This window comes from Ctenocephalides felis, unplaced genomic scaffold (assembly GCF_003426905.1).
Source record: "Ctenocephalides felis isolate EL2017-DRISC unplaced genomic scaffold, ASM342690v1 CF-g0.4_SCAFFOLD_01886, whole genome shotgun sequence".
NCBI classification, from domain to species: Eukaryota; Metazoa; Arthropoda; class Insecta; order Siphonaptera; family Pulicidae; genus Ctenocephalides; species Ctenocephalides felis.
The window spans coordinates 168,980,134-169,005,051 of record NW_020538040.1 but is presented as its reverse complement, the minus strand read 5'-3'; the positions used below and the strand labels follow the sequence as shown (position 1 = coordinate 169,005,051).

The 24,918-nt window shown below is 28.6% G+C and overlaps 1 protein-coding gene across 1 annotated transcript in view; it reads left to right on the top strand.

The window, feature by feature from the left end:
• The first annotated feature begins 3,131 nt into the window (after positions 1–3,131).
• LOC113377296 (D-beta-hydroxybutyrate dehydrogenase, mitochondrial) overlaps positions 3,132–24,918 on the top strand; it is an 87,284-nt gene continuing 65,497 nt past the window's right edge. Inside the window, exons 1-3 of the mRNA XM_026617556.1 lie at positions 3,132–3,330; positions 12,203–12,448; positions 19,199–19,402. Of these exons, the coding sequence (XP_026473341.1) occupies positions 3,307–3,330; positions 12,203–12,448; positions 19,199–19,402 (474 nt within the window). The 5' untranslated portion in view covers positions 3,132–3,306. The remainder of the gene's footprint in view (positions 3,331–12,202; positions 12,449–19,198; positions 19,403–24,918) is intronic.

Sequence of the window (24,918 nt, the reverse complement as noted above, 5' to 3'; positions counted from 1 at the left end):
AAATAATATAGATTTTATAAATTTCTACAATTTTTATTTGGTGTATTTCTTGAAGATTTTGACTCATATTTATATATATATATATATATATATATATATATATATATATATATATGTATATATAAATTATTTAGTTGCGTTCCTTTTCATGACTCCGTACAAAAGCTTTTATTACCTTTTTGCGTGAAAAATAGTTTGGCTTTGTTAAATATGTCAAGTTTCTCACGTCTATTTATTGTTGTATAAGTCGAATACCTTATTTTACTCTAGGGGCTGTCTAATTTATATGAGTTTACAAATGGATATATTCTCAATAATAATTTTTTCACTTGATCAATATTGTTATTCCTATCAAAGTGCTGGCGTGGATGCGTTTGCAACTTTCAATTGGTAAATATGTATATAAAATTTAAATAGGGTAGGGCATGGCACAAAGGACCAATTTGACTTTGATAAATATATTGTGAAAACCAATCCAATTATGTCATAACAAATATTGCACAACAAACATACAACTATCTGGCTATGTGCTATAATTTCAGCTGATTCATCATTGTAAAAATATGTTTTTTGCTGTTTTTTTTTAAAAATAACAAAATTTGGCACCTTATCCCCATACATAAACGTGGTAAAAACTGCCATTTTGTTTTCAATTTTAAAAAGGTTTCATAGAATAATAGTAACATTATTTAATCATGCGATGCACTTTAATCATTACTTTTATCAACAAAATCAAAAATCACAAACTAAATATATATTTTTAAACATAATTAACAAATAATCAACTCCTACTTACTACTTCATAAATTTTGCTTTGGTAGTTATTTCTATTTAATTTCTTGTAATCAGACTCATAGTTTATTGATATACAATCACAACAAACGTGATAAATACATTTGTTTTAAATACATATTTTAGAGAAACATTTTTTATAAAGATCTTACTGGATACAATTTTCCTAAGGAAATTTGCCAGAAGAATTCATCATCAGACTTGGAATAACTGTCATTTCAAAGGTTCCTGAGCATTGTGGCATATCTTACATTAGAAAAAATTGATGTGTGTGCGTGTGTATGTATGTATGTGACAATTTTTTGTCGACGGTTTTCGGGAGTTTTTGGAAACCGCTCAACCGATTTGAATTATTCAAAAATCATTCGATTTCTTCTCATGGGGATTAGTGCTAATTAGTATTTGGGGAAGGTCGGTCCAGCCGTTTCCGAGATACAGATCAAAGAGTGCAGAAAATGGAAATTAAGTTCTTGAGAGAACAGAGCATCCGATTTGAATGATTCAAAACATTCAATTCATAGTGATGAGAAGACATGGTGATTAGATTTTGTTCAAAACCGATTTAGCCATTTTAGAGATAAGGATCAAAAAGTGTAAAAAATGGCGAATCAAAAAGCATTCTGAGACCACTAGTTTCTTATTGTTTATACCTCGCCAGTGTAAACGGTTTAGATCAGTGTGTTCAACAATATATGTCAAGTTCATCAAAATTGAATTATGCATTTTTGAAAACGTGTAATCTGTTTCAATACTAGTATTGAGAGCGGAGCTTACCACTAATCAACCTCGCATATCTCAGAAACTATTGAATGTTCCAACTTTAAATCTTGACCACATTTTTGGTAAAGTATAATAACAATGTGTATCAAGTTTTATCAAAATCGATATATGCATTTTTGAAAACGTGTAATCTGTTTCAATACTAGTATTGAGAGCGGAGCCAGCCACCCATCAACCTCGCATATCTCAAAAACTATTGAATGTTTCAACTTTAAATTTTTATCAAATATTTAGTATAGTGTAGTCAAAATGTGTGTCAAGTTTCATCAAAATCGAAATATGTATTTTTGAAAACGTGTAATCTGTTTCAATACTAGTATTGAGAGCGGAGCCAGCCGCCCATCAACCTCGCATATCTCAAAAACTATTGAATGTTCCAACTTTAAGTTTTTGTCAAATATTTATTATAGTGTAGTAACAATGTATGTCAAGTTTCATAAAAATCGAATTATTCATTTTTGAAAACGTACAATCTGTTTCAATAATAGTATTGAGAGCGGAGCCTGCAACCCATCAACCTCGCATATCTCAAAAACTATTGAATGTTCCAACTTAAATTTTTTGTCAAATATTTAGTATAGTGTAGTAATAATGTATGTCAAGTTTCATCAAAATCGAATTATTCATTTTGGAAAACGTACAATCTGTTTCAATAATAGTATTGAGAGCGGAGCCTGCAACCCATCAACCTCGCATATCTCAAAAATTATTGAATGTTCCAACTTAAATTTTTTGTCAAATATTTAGTATAGTGTAGTAATAATGTATGTCAAGTTTCATCAAAATCGAATTATTCATTTTTGTAAACCTACAATCTGTTTTAATACCAATTAGTACCAACATACATATATCCTCGGATCACTAGATGGAAATCCGTGACTGTTCCGGCGACACTGATACGTGTGGTCACTTTAATATAGGGGGTCCATAACAAAACAAAAAATATTGCATGGGGTCCACGGCACAAACAAGTTTGGGAAATTATGGTTTAGATGGTCCTTTCTATAGCAACTGCATGTAAGCTATTCTAGAGGTTATATAAAAATTCTAATTTTTCTTAAAAATAACCATATATCTTATAAAATAAATAAATAACGTATACTTAAAAAATATATTCAGATATCATAGGTAAGCTTAACAATCGTGCTTAAAAACAAAAACAACAAACAACAATAAAAATTCTTTCATTAAAATTTTGACAATGTAGCCGTTTATCTCCTATAATTGCTATGACGTCCAATTTAAGGTGATGTCTGATAGACCATAATTATTCCTCTATTTTAAAATAGTATCGCTATAAAAATTACACTCAATCGAATTTAATCTTAATGAAGTGCAGATGATAGAATTTGATCTTGAAAAAAATCGACAGATCATTTGTCAGTGGGTCAACCGTCAAGCGATTTATTTTCGTCCCGTTCGAGTTCTGCATGCGTGCATTACTCACCCAAAAGCGTGTTATATATAGCGAACGCGCCTAGCTGGCCGCCGGCCGAGGATTCGGGCTCCGATGCCGGGAACTGTGTCTCCGATCAGTGTAATCCGCGTTTCACATTCGTGAATTTTGTCGACTAGTATAAAAATTGTTCGAAACGCGCTTCTCATTCCGATCCGACGACTCTGGACGATGTAGTTTGTGTTGCTGCGCCCTCCTGTCGAATGCTTTCCAGTTAAACGCCATCGACAGAATTCATTAGATTAATTGGCCGCATTGAATTAATCCATTGGAGCGCGATGCCCGTCGGTGGACCTATTAAGGTAATGATCGGGCTGTGAATCGATTCTACGCCGTTCGTGCATTACGAGAATCGTAATAACTTTTCCGGGTCAGCGGACTTGCAAGACAACAAAACTAGCAACACTTTGTTAAATATGAGGCCGCGTGATGCAGATCGAGAACACGAATGCACTTGTGTAGTGCATCTCGCAATTGCGTAATCCCCGTGCGCTCGGCCAGCTTTCCGAATCGAATTCTGAGTTAGTTCAAATACAGGTGCTGTGACCTAAACGAATTTGTGATGTTTTGTTAACCCTTTTCTCTGGAATACATTGCGCTATTTCTTATCTAGCGTAGCACCTAGTGAGTATTATTACGGTGATCAATTTCCTTCGAAAAGAAAAACGTGGTCATATATCGTTGAAAAAAATGAAAGGTTTTGAATACATAGTCATGGTGTATTTATTTTAAGATTTTTCTTATTGAAAATAAGTTTTGGTAAAGGTATGGCTTGCCGATTTCTGCTAAAATTTGCTCATCTCTAGGTACATATGGATATATTCTGTTCAGAATTGTGTATTAAACTAGTAGTGCATGGAATTGTGTCTTAAGGCAAATAGTTGGAACATCTCGTATCGTAATTAAATATTCAATGAATAAATTCAATCAGTAATCAATAAGAACTGAACAATGAATAATAACAATTATTTCAAATGATTATAAATACTGTAAGTGCTTATTAATTTTTGAAAACTTTCAAATCCTGCGATTTTATTTTTTAAATTTTGAATTTGTTTGATTTGTTTTGTAAAAATTTGATTTTTTGCAAAATTCAATTTTTTATTAAATTTCTTCACGTCATCAACACAAGTAAAATGTTTTTTGAATCAATGTAATCGGATGAGCCGTTTTCTCATAAACTGCATGACCAATTTTTGCAGTCTTTGCTCCATAATTTTAAACAGACTGAACCTGCCTATAGCAGAAATTAACCAGTATATCTCGCCGTCAGTACGAAGCGAATGTTTCTTGAAAAATTCATGTCATACTGTAAAAAAATCATTCATACTGTAAAAAATGGACATTTATTTGAACAATATAAGTGAACTTTGGACATTATAAATCTTATAATGGAATTCATAGAAATTAAAATCAAAATATTACTGAATCAATGCAATCGGATGATCCAATCTTTGGTCCGTTTTTTTCAAAAATACTGGATACGCCTTTTGAAAAAATTAAGCAGTACATCTCGCCGTCAGTACGAACCGAATGTTTTTTGAATCATTCAAGTCGGTTGATCCATACTGTAGAAAATGTCGAAGACATTTGTTTCAACAATATAATAAGTAAACTTTGAACATAATAAATTTTGCTACGGATTCCATAAAATTGGAAATAAAATCTGTAGTTATTATTAAAATATTTGATAATTTGTTGTTAATTTTTGACGGCCAAATGGCATGTTCTTGAACTTCTTCTTCTGTATCTCCAAAACTGCTAAACCTGCCTTCCTGATGGATGGGATGAGTTAAACTTTCACTAGAATCATGAAAGCTTATTGCGAGAGATAGTCAATTTTGACCGCCAAATGCCATTTTTTTGAATTTATTTTTGTATCTTCAAAACTGCTAGACCTGCCTTTTTAAAAATTAGTCAATTATTTAATAATAAATGACGTGTTCTCTAATCAAGAAAGGTCCTCGTGTTGAGTTAAACTTACACTAGAATTATGAAAGCTCATTGCGAGAGATTGCCATTTTTGACCACCAAATGGCATTTTTTTAACCTTTTTTTTGAATCTCCGAAACCGCTGAAATTGCCATCTTAAAAATCAGTCAATTAATTAATAACAAATGACCTGTTCTTTAACGAAAGAAGGTTCACGTGATGAGTTAAACTTTCACTAGAATCATGAAAGCTTATTGCGAGAGATAGTCAATTTTGAACACCAAATGGCAATTTTTTTTAACCTTTTTTTGTATCTCCGAAATCGTTGGACCTGCCTTCCTAAAAATGAGTCTATTATTTAATAATAAATGACGTGCTCTTTAACCAAAGAAGATCCTCCTTGATGAGTTAAACTTTCAACAAAATCATGAAAGCTTATTGCGAGAGCCCTATTGAAAATTTATTCTTCATACTTGCCTTTCAACGGAAATGTATTTTTGATATTTATTTTCAAGTGAAAAAGCATGATATTAGATTACAAGGAGTTCGGGTTTCAATCTTTTAACTTGTTATTACATACAAGTTTTATTTCTTATATTTTTACCTCATTTTATTCCTTTACATCTCATAAGTTCCATTTTTACCATGCATATTGGCACGTTAGCATCGACCAGGCAACGAAAGTACTTTGATATAAAGTAACGTAGAGCTTTGCAAAACATTTGTTCCACCTAGTCACGTACTTTTAAAATTAATAACCCAATAAGTGATGTAGAATAGTGTATATTATGCAAATGTTACTAGTTTGTAAAACTTGTCAATCGTACAGTTTCGAGATATTGTAAAATTATGCTGCGGTACAACGACAAAAGCGCTTACTTTGTTGCAATAGTATTTAGGTCTTCATATTTATTATGCAGTCGAAGATAGAATTTTATTTGAAATTTTAAAGATAATATTTATCACGTGTGAGAAGCAATAAAATCTATTATTTATCTTTTAAACATTTATTACTGACGTTTACAAATATAATATCTGTAAATCTGCACATCATTATTAAATGAATTCTAGTTTCAAAATCAATAAATCGGGATTCATTTTATATTAAAACTTTCAATGTTTATTGGAATAAAAGTCAGTTAGAAAAATACTTAAAATTATTATAATTGTTTCCCATCTGCACCAATAAGTTATCTTAATAAATCATCTTAATCTATTTATTATCCATTTCCCTAAGTGCTCATCTCTAGACTTGACGTTGAATTCTGGGACACCATGTCCAATATTCGTCATAAATCTGTCTGTACGCAAAGATAACAATGCATTGAAAACGAGACGATTTTTTTCATCAAATGAATCACCTGAGAATAAAAATTTAGAGATTCAAGTCTAAATTTTTATTCTCAGTTGATTCAGTCATGTGATGAAAGAAAATTTGTCTCGTTTTCAATGCATTGTTATTTTTGCGTACAGACAGATATATAACGAATATTGGACAGGGTGTCCCAGAACTCAACGACAAGTCTAGAGATCAACTCTTGGGGATATGGACAATATGGATATATCTTATTAAGATGATCTAAGGCATGTATTGGTGCAGATGGGAAACAATTTCAACATTTATTATTATTGGTCAAGTTAACCCGGGACCCTTTGGGGTAAGGGATATTTTTCTATCTGATATTTATTCCAATAAACCTAAATTACACAAGGTCAAGATTATTCGTTATTTTATTAATTTTACTAATTTTTGTTGATTTTGGTAAAAGTGACGTCAGTATTTGCTTTGCCTTATTCACCATCTATTTCTCATCATATTGTAGAAAAGTTAGGAATCTACCAAGAGCATATGCGAAACAAAAACATTTGAGCGCCTTAGCAATTAGGAACCATTTTTCAGTTTTTATTTTTTTACTAGTTTTTTGTTTTCAATTATAAATTTATCAAATATTTTACCATTTTACAATCCTTATTAAATGTGCCAACCTTTGATGAAACTTGCCAACACACTTTAGTATATTTTTTTTAAGGAAGAGACTATCAAAGTGATTTTAAAAATTTTAAATTCATAGTTCAACAAAATCAACAAAAAGATTTAGTTATTGGAAACTGGGGGCAATTGTCTCAATATTCTTTGAAATAAAAAAGTAATAAAAAAGTAATAAAAATTAACCAAAATAATCACATTTATATCAAAGCTCTAGGTTGCACTTAAAAGCTAAAAATTTCCAAACAACGTGAGATATTTTTTTTCTTAATTTGTTTCTGGACAGTTAAGGTCAACACTATCACCCCGTTTCGGCTTGATGTTGAGTTCTGGGACACCCTGTAAAAATATATGAAACGACAATATTTTTTCACGTTTTCTTTATATTATCAAAGCTTTTCCATCGAGACATATTTACCTCTTTTACAAAAACATCCAATTATTTTGAAATATTTGCTTATTTTATTGTTCTTCTAGAATCTAGATATTCCACAAAACTGCATTTCAATTAGTTTTTTAATTCACAAACGTAACAATAACATAGATAATGCATTATTTATTCAAGTCCATATTAAACTATTTTTTAATGTAAAGATCTTATGTTACATGAAATATTACAGTTAAGTGAAAGTAATGTAACTAATATTTGTTTGATTTGAATTTTTAAGATTCTAAATTTAAATATCCAACAATTACCATCCTTTATCATCTGGCAAACTTAATTTCAACGCATAATATTTTTTCATAATATAAAAATTAAATTTTTTTTTTAATCACATAAAATATTAAAATATAAATTTGCGGAATAAATAAAAATTAAATCAGTTTGTTCTACATTGTATGACAATTTATGTCGGTCGTTATATTATAAAATGTTAAGTCATAAAAGCATGTATGTAGCATTTTAGTGCAGTTCGCGTAAAACATTCACAAACAATTTTTATATTAAATATATTTTTATATAAATCCAATAAAAGACTCAAGAAATTATATATTTGTTTTCATATAATAAAAAGCAAATTTAATTTGCCTTGAATCTCTTCTAGATAGGAAGAATCTCATAACAATGCAAAATCATTATTCTGTATTTTCAAATGTATTTCAGTTCGTGCTTTGATATTATTTTCATATTTATTTGATATACGTTTCTACGATATTACGAATATTTATTACTGAAATAAAATGATTAAATATGCATTTTATGATCGATTCATTGTTTATTTAATATTAATTTACTTTACATCGCTTGTCGATCATAATGGTGAACTTTTGATTGTAGAAAGATATTTTTTTTATCTCTATAAATCTATTTATTTTGACATTCAAATAGTATATGACTATGACGATTATATATTTGACGAATACAATAATAATCATAGTACAAAATAATATTTTGCAAATTAACCGATAATTGTTTATCTATTCAATTTTAATTTCAAAAACATATATTTTAAGTAAGTTGTAACACTGTACTTTTTCTAAAAAATAATTAATTGTAAAATAATGAACAATAGATATGGAATTATTTTTGCTTGATTTGATTGAGGAATATTTTATATTTCATTTCATAGAAATATATTCATTAGATCTCAATATATATTAATTGAAAAAGCACTGTTACAACAAGCCTCTAGTTACCCTATCCTTTAAAATGACGACATTAATTACCTAGAGTAAATATTATTGCGCATTTATTGTTAACTTATCGAATCTAAATGTGCATAATAATTATCTCATCATACTTATACATTTTAAAATTTCTTTCCTTAAATCAAATATCTAAAGTAGCACTCAACACTAAAAAATTGTGTTACTCATTATGATAATAATAGGACATCATTGGCCTCATAAACGGAAGTTCTATAGATAACATCAAGTATGCTTATCTGTAAATACTTTTAGTATTCTATATATTGAAGTCTTCTGTAAAAAAATCTTTTCTCCGTGCAAAAGTTTTATGTACCTTCTCGAACATTACGCGGCCCCCATAATATCATTTTATCAGATTTTATAGATACCATATTCACGATAAAATGACCGCATAAACGGCCTATAAAGACATCAAAATTATTATAACTTACTTTTACGTTTTATGGCTTCATTTTTGTTGTATGATGTGAGAACACAGGGGTTGTTGATCGAAAATATCATTTCTTTTTTTAAACAGAATAAAAATTAAATAATTTTTTTAACAGAATAAACTCCTTCATTATGACTTTGTATTGTAAAGTATCTATACTTAATAATTTGTAAAACAAAAAAAAATGCAATATATATAAACACAAATTTTCATGAAACAAACTACATACTTATATTCAAAAATAATTGCTAAATATAAATAAGTTTATAGTAAATAAATTAAATAATAAATGAATAAATAATAAAATAATTATTATATAAATGAATAAATAATAAGAAAAGTTATCAAATCCCAAACGCGATCCTATATATGCATAATAGGTGTACCTACTATATTTTTCGTATTTTCACTTTATGAAATTTTGCTTTCATATTGCCATAGAGAAAGTATAATTCTTGTGGATGATACATTCAGCAGACTTTATTCAGAGTACCAGGAAGAAACTTTATGATAGTCATTTTTCACCTAAACTCAAAAAGATACCGTTCCTAAACTTTAACTTACAATGTAAAAGTACATGACCATGAATCCTGAAAACATACATATAACTTTTGTGGATAAAATTAGTAAAAACAGAATAATTTTTATTAATAATAATACGAAAAAATGTCATTGATAAAAAGTGTGACTTTATATAATGATGCAGGGCACATTGTAAGTGCGGGCTATTTGTAAATAACCCTTATTAACAAAATTCTACTTGAAATTTCCTCTATATTGCAGTAGAATAATAACAAGTTGGTTAGAGTATAATTTTAAGCTCGAACACGAGCTTCGAGAAATTGTTAGCATGATATCACAGTTTACACTATAACGGAACTTTAGACATATATTAGATATTACTATAAGCAAATTTACAAAACATAACAAAATAGAACTTGATTACAAAAGTATGACATGTTTATATAAATATGCGATCTATCAATATATGTCTATGTGAAGAACTTTCCCAGTCTTACAATTGTTAAATAAATATTTATAATTTCAAGCAACAAGTACTTATCCAATCTCTCTAATTTGGGATTTTTAATTAATTCAATTTTGAATTTAAAATGTACTATTTTATTTTGTTTAGGAATGTTATGAATAATAATTTAATGAAATTTATATTTTGCATTTGTTAAATAATATATTATTTTGCAAAAAACCCTCAAATAAATAAATTAAAATAAAACATTGGACTTGTTTTTTTTCCTGGTTATTCCAATTTACTCTATGAAGTAAAAAGGACCAGGTTACATTTTTTTGTAAAACAGCGAAAAAAAAAACACATTTCTACAATGATGAATTAGCTGAGATTTTCACTGGACATAGTCAGATAGTTGTTAGTTTGATATGTTATATTTGTTATGATATAATTGTTTTGGTCTTCACAATATAATTGTTCTTTTAGGGATCCAACTGACGACGAAATACAATAAATCAAACTCATACGAAATGTTAGAATGATTGCAACGTTATTTTGCTTTATATGAGGAAACCGTCCACACTGCAAAAAACTATATATATATATATATATATATATATATATATATAATGATAATAATAATAATAACAATAATAATAAATGGTAGTCTGCTCAAAAGCACCATGAATCAATGATTCCCTTTCTCTCCCTTATTAATTTCTACCATTTCCATTTTATTATCATAAATCATTTTTACATATATTTTTTATGTATTTCACTTTTAAATCTTCTGCTTTTATACATCTTGGTCTGTGCTTCGGCTTTCAGTTCCCTATATTTGCTCACAAATATTTGACAATTTTTTGACTTTGTTCGATTTGATAACTGTCTGTAATTACAAAAAACTTATTGTTACACATATATCAATTTATTGAAAAGTCCAGGACCTATCCATTAAATAATACATATCTTATATATAAAATTTTTCTGTACGGGTGTATGATTTGATACTTCTCCTAAACGGTTTTTCGGATTTTGATAATTCTTTTTAGAATTTGTCAAAGGAAATTTTTAAAATTTAATAAACGATGAAACTATAGTAATATTATGGAAATAAATGGCAAAAATTACGAAAAACCACTTATCATTGTTTGACATTGAAAACATTTGAACTGCCATCTGCTATAATGTCAATTCTCTTGAAATTTGAATATAGCTGGAATCATGAGCCTAGATGATATTAGAATATAATATACAAGAACAACGCAATGTCTACATTATTATTGCCAAAAAACAGCTAAGATGCGCCAGAAATTCAAATAATATAAGATACAGTCAACAGTATATGTTCGGCTAATGAAATTATATAATTCATTTTAATAAATAAGGCAATAAATCCAAAATTTATAAAACATTATTTGTTTAATCTTATGCATGTCGCATTTTGGTTTACTTTACTAAATTATTTAACAATACAAAAAAATATTTCTACTTATTAAAAAAATAATTTAGAATTTTGTTTCATGTGCCAAAAATTCATTTGTTAGGCATTGGATATGGAATATTTAGAGAGTTCATCTTAGATTGAAGAGTGCTCATATGAACTAGATTTTACAAATTAATTCACCTAAGATTTGAACTTTAGCAATAATGTTTATTAACTTATTAATAAAAAAATGTACTCTAGAAATTATAATTGCCAAAAAGCAACTTATATATCGTTCGAGATTATGAAAATTATAGACTAAATTATTGAACCAATTATGCAGTGTGGTAAAATCAAGTCTGATATTGTTCTTTTTTACCGCAAATTGTATAATATTTTTTCTGAATTTGTTATACTGCTTATGCTGAGACCATAAATGACAATCACAAAGACAGGGCATCAAATAGGGTATTAAAAAGTATAGGATAGGATATTGAAATATTGGGAACTTCTGAATTGTAGACGTGGGTACAGGACAACGTTTGTTGGGTCATCTAATATATATATATATATATATATATATATATATATATATATATTTTTGATTGCACAAAATGTATATGAATGCATTCAAAAGAGATGCTAGTTCATTGACTTTTTCTCGTTCATTTCTCATCGATTTTCTCCGCATTGGAATGAAATAAGTAAACCGTCAAGTAAATATGTAACATGTCTGCGATAATCTTTATCTTAATCTTTATATCCGATATTGTTTTCCCCAGAGGATTCCGTCCATGAAGCGGGGTTCGATCAGCAAAGGCGCCAAGGGCGACAAGCCGGCCCAGCAAGAGTTGCCATGGGACATGATCGACAGATGTCTGTTGCCAATTATCTTCTGTCACGCAGCAGCCGTGCTCCTGTCTACGATATTGAATGTTCTTCGCATTTCTCAAGTATCGACATTCACTCTGTTCATTTGGTTCACCGTGAGCACCATGGGCGCCATACTATTCTATCACAACCTTAAGGTAATGTGGAAATTTATTAGCCGATAAATCTTATCATAGATTAAACGCTCCGAGTTTCCGTATCGGCTTGATCGAGTCGCAGCGCTTAGAGCGCGGAACGGAAATTTCACATCTCTAAGATTACTTAGGCTGCGCTTACATATCTCGGCCATATTTTATAGTTTATTATTGTAATCAAAATATTTACGGTGTAAAACACCATTTAAGATATCTGTCCTCAAATTGTAAAATTTATATTTAAATCATATTAACGCTTCTGATTGACCAGGACGATCCCGGATTACTACCTTGCGTATCGGATTGTTTCAAAAACCTAACATATTTGTTCAGGTTTTAGATTTATCGTCTCGGATTCAGGTTTTTTGTTCCGTAATTTCAAAAAAGTTCTTAGTAGCCGTTCATTAATTATATAATCGATTTTTAATTTTTAAGGATTTTTGAACCCCTCCCTTCTCCTTGGTGGTGGTGATGTTTAAAATTAATCACCTCCTCACCCAGACAATATAACGTGTATTTTAAGTACATGACCATACGTCCCGGTATGGCCGGGACAGTCCCGAATTTTAACTTTGTGTTCCGGATTTTTTTGAAAGCAATATTTGTCCCGGATTTAGTTCTTTTGTTCCGGATTATCCCGGATTTCTTGATAATAAAGTTACAACAATCCATCAAATATGTGATAATGATATATACAATGAGTATGCTTATATGAAACAATACGTTATAAAAGAGAAAATTGCCGAATGCAAAATTCCAAAAGCCGATGAAAATAGTCCCTCACTCATTATTAATTTTGTACTTTAATTTTCAATTTTACAAAAATTATCAAAAATGATGAAAACGAACTTTTTGAATGCCTTGCACAAGTGCTAATTTTTACTAGTTAATTATGAAGAAAGAAATATGATATAATATAGCATATTATAGAATAATAAAGTCCTACTAAGAGTCATTTATTCTGATCAAAATAAAACATTATAGTTAACAAAAAATTTAAATCAGTCATAAAATATCATATTTAAGATACACAGCACTTATTTAACCCTTTCTTCCCATTCCGGGTTAGCGTCTCGGACTTTAAAAAATATGATCATCTTAATAAAAAACATAGTAAAACTTTTGTTTGTTTCTTAAATATTAAATTTTCTATTAAACTCAGGTAAAAAATAAATACACATTGATATCTTACTAGACTTTACGTCATATTTTGTAATTTTTTGTCAAACTCCTCTCCCCCTTTTAAGCCCACGTGATAAATAAAAGGCCCCTTATTTTCGATATAAATTATATATATATATTTCAACAAAAATATTTTTATAAAATTTTAATTGAAAAAACAGTATTAAAATTGTATAAAAAGCGATATGACTTACTTTTTATTAGATAATTATAAATAAAACTAATTATGAAGTTTTGTACATTACTAAGTACAAAGTCTTATTAAAAAACTTGAATTAATTAAAAAAATTAATTGTTATCATATGTTTAAATAATATTTGTTATGCATAATTATTATTAAAAAGTAATCTAACTTAACTACCACCAACGCTGCAAGTCTTTGTCCCAGATTTGAAATAAAAAAATATGATATGACCTTAATTATATATAAGTTCTTTTAATTTGCTTTTAAAATTCCTAGTTGTTCAACATACTTGCAAGATGCCAACAACATAGGAGTATTACATCTTGAGGATTACTTAAGACAACGTATATACGTTTCAGATATTAGGTTTTTCTATGTTCATAAAAAATTAGGAATTTTTATTTTCATGCTATATTTTTGTGAAATTTACTAAAATTGATATGCAATTTAGCACTTTATATTTGTTTGATCTTAATAGAATTATTATACATTCTACAAAATATGGAAAACAAATGATTTTTCCTGATAAAATCGAGACAGGTGGTAGGTACTATTTCAATTTCAATTCTAATATTTCAATAATTTCGTAAAATTCTAAATACCTACCATTAAGTGAACTAATTGTATAAATACTATTATATATAGTAGTACAGTATTTACAGTATTTTTTGGAATGTGAACTTTCATTAACGTTGTCAAGACCACCAATATCAATATCTATGACTTTTGCTAGGCTTTTCAATCTGAAATAACATTTTCATACATAGAAGTGTGAATATTATGGGTCGCTGTGACTTCAATTCATTTATACCAAAAAAATGATTCAAAATGATTTTTTTGTTTTCCAGTTGCATATATTGGCTGATTTTCTGTTTCAACTAATTTTTTTTTTAAAACAAAAATTTGGCCCATCTAGGATTAATATATTACTTTGTTATAACCTTCAGTGAACAAGTTCAAAACGCTTTTTACTAGACATTTACATTTCCTACAATTTAATTCAGTTAAATTGTAGTGATTGCATGCAATTAAACGTAAATCGTTCATAGGAAAATATAAAGCACGATCGCCTTTGTGGATAAATTACAATGTGATATCTACCTATATATTTTATCATAAAACACAATTTTCAATAAATAATTCGTTTCATTATGAATATTAATCGAAAATTAATGAGAACGCGATAGTAATCTAATAAAGGAATATGCATTTATTATTGAATCACTGGAATTGAAAAAAAGGATTATAATTCGTTTATTTTATATATATATATATATATATATATATATATTTATTTTTTTTGGTTTAATTGAAAATGCGGATGCTTGATGTAGATTTAGGATATAAATTATAAATGATTTTTGCATTTTCTATATGTACAAGACACTATAGTACAAACTGATTCGATTGTTTAATTAAATTGTTAATTGGTTTGTAATAGTTTAATTAAATTGTTAATTACTCTGGCATCTCTACAATTCAAACAGTTATATATATCATTATTAATCAAAACGAATAGGGTAGGGCGGGGCACAAAAGTCCAATTTGATTTTGAGCATTTATATATCGAAACACACATCACACATTTTGAAAAAACAAATATTTTACTAGGTTTAGTTAAACTCTCAGTTAAATATTGTCGAAATGTGTTTTTTTTGCTGTTTTTCAAAAAATTGTCACCTGGTCCTTTTGACCCCATATGCGGCGGGATAAAATGAGACGGCTTGGGGGCAAACAGGTCCGTCGTCCTATTTTTAATTTTAAAAGAATTTTATAAAATAATAGCTACATTATTCAACTAATGCAACTTTATAACGCTGTATATAACCTTGATCTGGTATTTTGTCAGAAATGTTTAGGAGCAGATTTGGAATAACTATTTATTTAATTTATCACTTGCAAAATTGTTTTTTAACTTATTTACTAATTTTAAATTTAGATACACTACACTTATTTTAGATATCTCTAAAACAAGTGTAGTTTCAGTTGGTCCTTTTTACCCCACGCACGTATATGCTTTTATAAAGGTTATATAAAAAAACCGTTGAATCTAACTTAAAATTAACATTACATCTTATTAAATGATTAAATAATGTATACATAAAAATTATATTAAGATTTTGAAAACTAAACAACAGTTCTCACAACCTAAAAAACTAACAGCGAAAGGAAATGGACTTTTGTTATGGATTTTCAAACATTTTTTAACAACGTCGTGAAAATCAAGGTGATGACTGGTTATACATCTTTTTCTCTCTACTTTCAAATATTGTTGTTAAAAAATTCGTAACTTCACTTATGTTAGAGATATTGATGGTGAACCTTTTTAACTGCAAACATTTAAGCCCCGCTGTAGTCTAATCTAAATTTATCTGTGTGATCCACTAATCTTAAAAATAATATTACATAAGAGCAAGTGAAAAAATTTAACAAGCCGTATATGAATTTCGAAGTCGGCAGTCGTGGTAATATTGTTTTAGGAACTTTGAACTCATGCATTTATGATCTCAGAGATTAGAGAATCTTAAATCCCCAGGCGTACAATTACGTAATACTGCGCACGCACTTGGGGCATTTTGAGTCTCTTGAGTTGTAAATTATAAAATAGTCCACACAGATCTGGTAAATTGAAGGAGAAAAGTTTTTTAAAGCTTTTCTTTCACTAATATGTTATTTACAACGATTATGGGCTCAATTGATTTTTTAAGCACAATGGACTTTGGTAAATGATTCAGTCTTCAGGGTTTTAATGTTGACAACGTTAATGAAATAGAATAAATAAATGAAGAAACTAAATAAATTTAATTGCACTGTTATAATTTGAACAAAATCAAATAGAACTGTATGAACTAGTAATGCATTTTCTGATTTTTAAGAAAGTTTTTATTTCACATTCAAAAATGAAGTGATCATAAACTTGACAATAAAAATTGTAATATAAAAATATTTTTTTCAAGTAAACTGTATTAATTACAGCCCAATTATGTTAGTACGATTTCAGCAAGTACCTAAATTACCTAAGGGACCGATTCTGCCGCATAACAGACCAATGTTATGGCAAGGCTATGTTATGAAGAACTTTCCATACAAATTCGTTCTAAATATTGACAAAAGTTATGTGGTTGCTGTGTAGTTAGGCGATTTTCTCAGGTTGTCAGATAGAAACCGCACAAATGTCAAAAAACGATGTTAGATAACAGTGTGTTTCTGATAACATACGAGTGACGTTGCAGTTTATGTGTAAAACGCCTGAATGCATAGCAAATACATGACATTTTGACAATATTCAGTATAATTTAATATGGAAGTTGGAGCGTAAAATGGCCTTGCCATAACATTTGTCTGTTATGTGGTAGAATCGGTCCCTAAATCTTACCATAATGCTGAAAGCTCTTAAATTGCAATAAAGACTTTGAAAATAATATAATATATGTTTTTGCTAATTACTTGATTGTTTATAGAGATTATGGACACATTATTTTATATTTGGCATGTAACTAATACATACTATAAAACAAGTAATTCAGCAATCAAACTTTTATACTTCAAATATTTGTTAAAGAATATTGACGTTTTTGATGTAGATCTCTACAATTTACTACCATTTCATATTCGCAAATTAAGTGATCGTAAATTTTACTGTGACCAATTTTTCTTCTATCTATCAGGTTTTTAAAATCTAGTATATTTATGAGTTTTTTATACTATTCACTTTTTAGATCTATAACTCTTCAATTTACTAGCATTCCATATTTGCAAATTAAGTGATCGTAAATTTTTCAATCCAATACAGTTTTTTTAATTTTTTTTTCATATAGATGTCAATACTTGCTTTCATTATATGGAGCCAATTCTCGGATAAAATAGTTAATGTTATTGTAATGCTATATTACGGGTGTATGTCACAATTGTCAAATAACAATGTTATCAAAAGTGCAACTTTCTGATGTTTTGAATAACACATGCGTGAAGTTAGGTTTTATGTTTTAAACTCCTGATCGCATAGCAAATAAATAGCTTTTAGACAATTTGTGACTACCAACTCATACGATTACAGGTTCATTAACATTGCATTATCATTTCTATTTGGGCCGGCGGTGGCGATATCGGTTAGAGCGTGGACTAGCAGCCACTAGTTCCAGGCTCGCTGGATCGATTCCCGCTACCGCCGTAGCCCGACATCAGGCAGCTTGATGTCAAATTTCCACTTGGGATTATAGATCACAATATAATTCCAAGTGGAAATCGTCCTTCGTGGACATAGCTGCAACATCCAATCATATGCAACTATTAGACGTAAGAGCTAATATCAAAAATATCCCACACATAAGAGAATGGTTAATCGATGGATTGCCTCTCATGAAATAAAAAAGTAGTATTAAGTCGTTAACCAACAGCTTATAGAACATATAGGAGTTCTGATTGCTGTTCAAACAATAAATAAAAAAAAAAAAAAAAAAAAATTCTATTTCATCCAAGAATTGGGCCCTAGGTGATCGTAAACTTTACAATGCTATCAAATTGCTTAAAATCCAGTATATTTGAGAAAATCTTGTGTAAGATGAAATAATTTTTTCATTAAAAATATTAATTATGAAATAATACATGCTTTCATTATATAGACTTTACTCAATATATATTTTTTTGAATATCTGAATAATTGTCTTTTTTTTACTACATTAGTTTCTTTAATTACTTATTTTCTATAGATTTATTTTTACTCAATTGTAATTATTATTAGATTTTTTTTTTTTACTTAACTGTATACTTTATTTTCTTTTTGATATTGCGCTTGATTGTGATGGAAATATGTACATAAAATGGGAACTCCCGGTTTTATGATCAAAACTAAATTTTATGTGTGTATAAGCTAGTTTGTTTGATAAACCAAAACAAAAATAGAATGTCAAGTCTTATTTATAGCAATCGACTTGAATGAATTTCAAATTTTAATGTTTATCTATAAAAAATGCAATATTTAAGGTTTTTTTAAATTTGTTTTATTATTGAAATAAATTCATATTCTCATAATTTATTAAATGTGCTTGATATTAAATATATGAATATTTATTTTTTGTTCAATGTGTTTGAAATTCATCATATTAACATCTGAGAAAAAGGACTTTTTATAATATTTTTTTAGTACGGTTTTTCCTTATAAGAGTGATTTTTAAGTGATTTTGAAGTTAATATTGAAATCTAAAACTTTCAGAGAATTTTTTTGAACAATTTGGAAGCAATTCAGCCTTTGGTAACAAGGAAATTCAAAAACAACCATATTAAAGACCAGCCATATATATATATATATATATATATATATATATATATATATATTTAAAAATATAATTTTATTATAAAGAACATTTCAATATTAATCTTCTTTCTAGGTGAGCGCGGCCGGCAAAGCCGTGCTGGTGACCGGTTGTGATGGTGCTATAGGCTGGACGCTGGCCCAGCGCCTGGATGAACTTGGATTTACGGTTTTTGCCGGATTTCGCAGTCGTGCTGGTAATGCAGACGCTGATTTACTAAAGGAAGTCTGCTCAGGCCGCCTGCACACGTTGCAGCTAGATACGACGTCAGAAACTCAAGTAATTATTGAACGCTAATTTAGCATTTGAATGTATATAGACATCTTAACATTTATTATAAAATGAGATTTTTACGATATTTTTCGGGTATTTTCGGCTTATTTAAAATTCGTACAAATTATCGTGATCATTAGATAAATTAAAAATTGCAATATAACCATTCATTTTAAACTAGTGATGGCATCGTGCCTTAAGGCCAATTGCTGGTACTATCGTGCCTTAAAGCCAATTATGGTATGGTTCCCGTACCATAATTTGAAATTTTAAAACCCATTCAAGTCGGTTGATTTATATTGTCAAAAATGTCGAGGACATTTGTTTGAACTAGGTGTACTTCAAACATTATGAATCTTGGTACTAAACCCTTATAAATGAAAACAAATGTTGTAGTTATTATTGAAATCTCTATAAAATATCTGATAATTTGATGTGCATATGTCTAATGATCATTTTCACCGCCAAATGGCATTTTTAAAAACTTTTTGTTTTTCTCAAAAATTCAGTCAATTTTCAATTCCGCCAATGCACTAAAGTTTTTTGAATCGTTCATATTAGCCGCTTCATTCTCTCAAAAAACTGAATTGCCATTTTTTTGCACTTCTTGCTCAGTATCTTCGAAACGGCTGGACCTGCCTTTGCCAAAAACACTAATCAGCTCATCTTCCCATTAATAGAATTAATGTTTTTCGAATCATTCAAATCGTTTGATCCGTGTCCTCGAAATCGTCGACGAAAATTTGTATCCGCACATACATAGACACATACATTCATTTTTATAAGTTATTCCATAATGTTCAGGAGGCTTTGAAACGTAATGATTTATAAGAAATTTGATTTTTGATTTTTTTGCGTTTTCAATATATACAATAATAACCCTACGGGAAGTTAATAATTATCGCAGTTTCAGAATTTACGTCTATTATTATTTCACCATTATTTAATTGATATAGGCAAGTTAAACAAAACTTCTTTGTTTTTGGATTTATAATCAAAATCATAATATTTGTTCACTTAACAAGTCTTATACACTGTCTAATTAAATATTATCGAATAATAAGCAAAGTAAAAAATATTTGTTAACAAAGTTACCTTGAATCTAACTTGCTTTATGAATCAATGATGATATAATTTTATGATTTATATTTTGCTTATTCGTATAGGGTATAGAAGGTTTTAAAAGTCCATTATCTTGAAAACAAGTAAACTTAGAAAATTTTTAACAACAATATTTGAAAGTAGAGGGTAAAAGACGTGTAACCAGCCATCGCCTTAAATCAGGCGACATCGCTATTACGAGATAAACGGCCTCATTATCAATTTTATAACAAAAATATTTTATTTCGTTGCTAGTCTTTCTCGTTTTTGATCACGGTTGTTTAGTTTACAATACCTGAATATAATTTGAAATATTAATTATTATGTAAGTATATTTTATTTTATAATATATGTTGCTATTTTTATTCCACCTATTGGGTAAAAACAACCAGGTCACAAATTTTTGAAACATAGCAAAGAAACATAGAATTTTACTGACCATAGTTAGATATTTGTTAGTTTGATATTTGGACCTTTATGCGCTGCCTTTCGCTACTTTTCTAAAAAGAAGCGTAAAATTTGGAATTATGAGCTATAACTCAAAATCGCTAACTATACGCGTAAATGACATTGCTTATTATATTTGAATAAAAAAATATAACAAATAAAATGATGATAACTAGTTTGAATGATCAGATATTAATTACGCCTAATAATAGTTACAACATCTCAAAAATTTTCGATTTTGGGATTTTAGTGCTATTTCTAGATTATATGAATTTTATACAAAGTAACTTCTTCAAAGCTGGTTTGAAATGTCTCATTTCATCTACATTGTTATGAAAATACATTTTAATTTCATAGGATATTGGAATTGAAAATTACTTCTGGAGTGAGCTCATTGAGATGATTGTGCCTTTCAACCGTTTTATGCGCTTGATATTGATTGCCGTCTGCGTTTTAAATTATTTTAATCTAGTTTGAAAATGAGTTTTTGCCTGTTTTTACAAAGTAATGAAAAGAACATATTTGATAAGCTTTTTTGGCATCAATTTTGGTTTGCTAAAAATTTAAAATATTTTTATGCAAATTTATTTTGAAACAAGCGTTTTGACAAATTTTAGCGGTCCAATGAACTATAAAAAAGTACGTAATAACATTTTCTTTAATCATTTTTGGTTTCTATCTCTAATAATGTTTCATGTTATCCTGTTTCAATAAGTTTGGTTTACCCACCACAAATAGGCCTGTTGTTGACATCTCGAATTGGTAACTGATAGGTGATAATATTATGGTTTGAACTATTCAAATGTATGCAATTTGCATTCAATCGGGAATTCGGTGGCTATAGAGCCACATTATATTACGCACAGACGAAACGTTCGTCAGAGCAAATAATAATGGTAACAAGGAATGGGAAATAATATTCAATAGTACCACACTAAAGTTAGCAAACTGCATGCTCAAATTGATAAAACATTAAAAAAATTATCAAAAGAATTTTCCAAGAAAATGGTATGCTAATTTTATAAATGATGTAGCTGCACACTCTTGTATACTGCGTCGTTCTACGGTACAGTAGTTATGACAATATGATGCGGTGGTGGGAGGTGTTTACATGTCCAATTTATACAAAGAAATATTTTAATATTATTTAAGATTCTATTGAAAAAATCCTTCTACTACTTACCCCTGTTACAATAAGCTTCTAGTTCCCCTAAACTGTATGTATAGTATATTATAATGTGTTCCTTGCTATTATTAAGAAAAAACTTTAAAAATAATAGTATAGGTAATATTAATAAAAGATTGTAAGTCTATTTTTTTAAATTCGCAGTACAATCAGATTTGTCCAAATACGTTTTTATGGGCGCTCTGGTAATTTGTTCTATTTATTATCGATATATTGTCTCTATCTCTAGAAGTAGACCGGCAAAAACTCCGATTACGTAGTATTTGGTGTGTAGATGACCGCGTGGGAAGATAATTTAACCTTGAAGAATCTAGATAATAATTGATCTTATAGACCCACCCACTCAACACACACACACACATAGATATATGCATTAGTATCAGATGATAAAAGTAATATAATAGTAAACAAAAAAGTTTTTATACAGGCACTCATCTAGTTATTAAAAAAAAACTAATATATCGTACATTGAGGCAAATTATTGGAATTTTCCGTACCGTTACATTAGAGGAATAAAAATAGCCAATAATCAATAAAAAATTATTAATGATGGAATTAATAACAATTATTCATCTGAAATTGCTGAACCAGCCTTTTCAAAAATGTTTTTCGAAAAATTTCTTGACTCCATTAATGCAAGTCAAATGCTTATTAAATCGTTCTTCACTCGCTTAATCTTCTAAACTTCTGAACCTGCCAGTCTTCGAACCAATAGGAATCGAATGTTTTTTGAATCATTTTTATCGGTTAATCCGTGCTCTCGAAATCGTCGACGAAAAGTTGTACCAAAACATACACTTCACATATATACTACACACACATAGATACATCAATTTCTTTTAAGGTATGCCAAAATTTTGAGAAAACTTGGAAACGTAAATATATTTATTTCTTATATATATATTCATATTATTATTTATCCTATTATTATAATATTTTATCAATGTTTCAAGCTAACATTTTTTTTTTGGGAAAAGCTTTACTAAATAAAAAAATGTTAGCATTATTTTAATCAGTATTCGGGTTGATAAAATCCTTCAAACTCACACAATTGTAGATCATTATAATATAATAATTCTGTCCTGAAAATGTCCTGAATAAATTTTTGCTTATTTACTTTGCGATCAAATAAGTAATTAAATTCGATATCGATTTTTTGCCACATTACTCCCCTTTCAAGTCGAGGTCACCAATATGGAAATTTATTTATTAAGAATTATTAAAATATATTAAATTATTTTTATTGTTCATGGTCAAGGCTGCCAAATGACAGTTATTATTGATGTAAATATTTGATAAAAAATACAACAATTTTTAAATCATTTGAAAAACTATATAGAATTTTTTTTTGAACAATATGCTCGTGATTTGACAAACTATTTTAATTATCTCAGTAAAACATTAAACTTTCTGTGATCTGCAATGTCTGTATTATCCTTTTGATCTAGCTTTTGCATTGCATTTGTTTAAAGCTTTCAACTTTGTTCATAAAATTGATACTAATCAGGCAGTTTTAATTAATCCTGCGCTTCTCATTTATTATGAATTATGCCATTGAAACTGGGCTAAAAACACATGTATACAGGTATTTATATAAACATAAGCCACCACTACATTTTTCATAATATACCAGTAAGAAAACAAATGATACCGAGTTCACTTTATTGAGAGTAAGTTAAAAATATTGGAAATCAGAAGAGAATGAGCAAAACTTTTAAATATATTTAGAAATTCTATTAAAAACAGAAATATATTCTGAAAAGGACCATGTTGTTTATTCGAAGAAATACTTGCCAAATTAGAAACTTGCCATGGAGTTCTTATAATTTATATACCGAAACTTTCAATTCACCTGCTGCATGTTCTTATTTATAATCTAAATGAAATTGCGTAAAGTTTTTGTCAAGATATATATATATATATATATATATATATATATATATATATATATACATATTTAATGGGTGGCACTGCCCTAGGGCAGATCCGTGAGTTGAGTTAAACTTCAACTCAATTCAGGAAAGAATAGTGTTAGAGATTTTTCATTGCCATTTTACACCGTAATGCCCAAAAATGGGTTTATTTTCAATCGAAAACAAATTTTTGTTCCATATTTTGGTGAAAGTGGACATCGCTGCTGCCCGATGCAGTCGCCAAAGCGGGGGCTTGAACTCACAACCACATGCACACAAAGTACCAATATGTATAGATATATATGTATATATATATATATATATATACATATTTTTCGTAATTAGATTTTGAAAAAAAAATTGAACGATTTTAAGGAAACTTTGTATAACGATAGAGTTTGTTGTTTGAAATTATATATTATATTAAAATGTAATAGGCCTACGATAAGCTGTTGAATTATAAAAATGCATTAAAGTTTGAAATTTTGTCAATCAAAAAATCAAAATCTTAGCCGAAGCATATGTACGTTCCGTGGTGTTTGTAGGTAGCTACTGATTACAGTTGACGTCTGCACGTAAATAAAATACATTTTTAAAACATGAAATATAAGTAATGAAATATGTTGAACAAATTAATTTGATTTATACAATTACAAATATTATAAATGTGTTTCAAAAATATCAATTGAAAATCATTTTCAATGATAGCTATATCTTTATTTTTAAAATAAAGAGCGCACATACGTTCCGTGGTGTTTTATAGGCAGCTACTGATTATAGTTGACGTCTGCACCTAAATAAAATAAAAATTTATGAAATAAATAAAATAAATGTGTTAAACAAGTTACTTAACTAATACAATTACAGATATTATA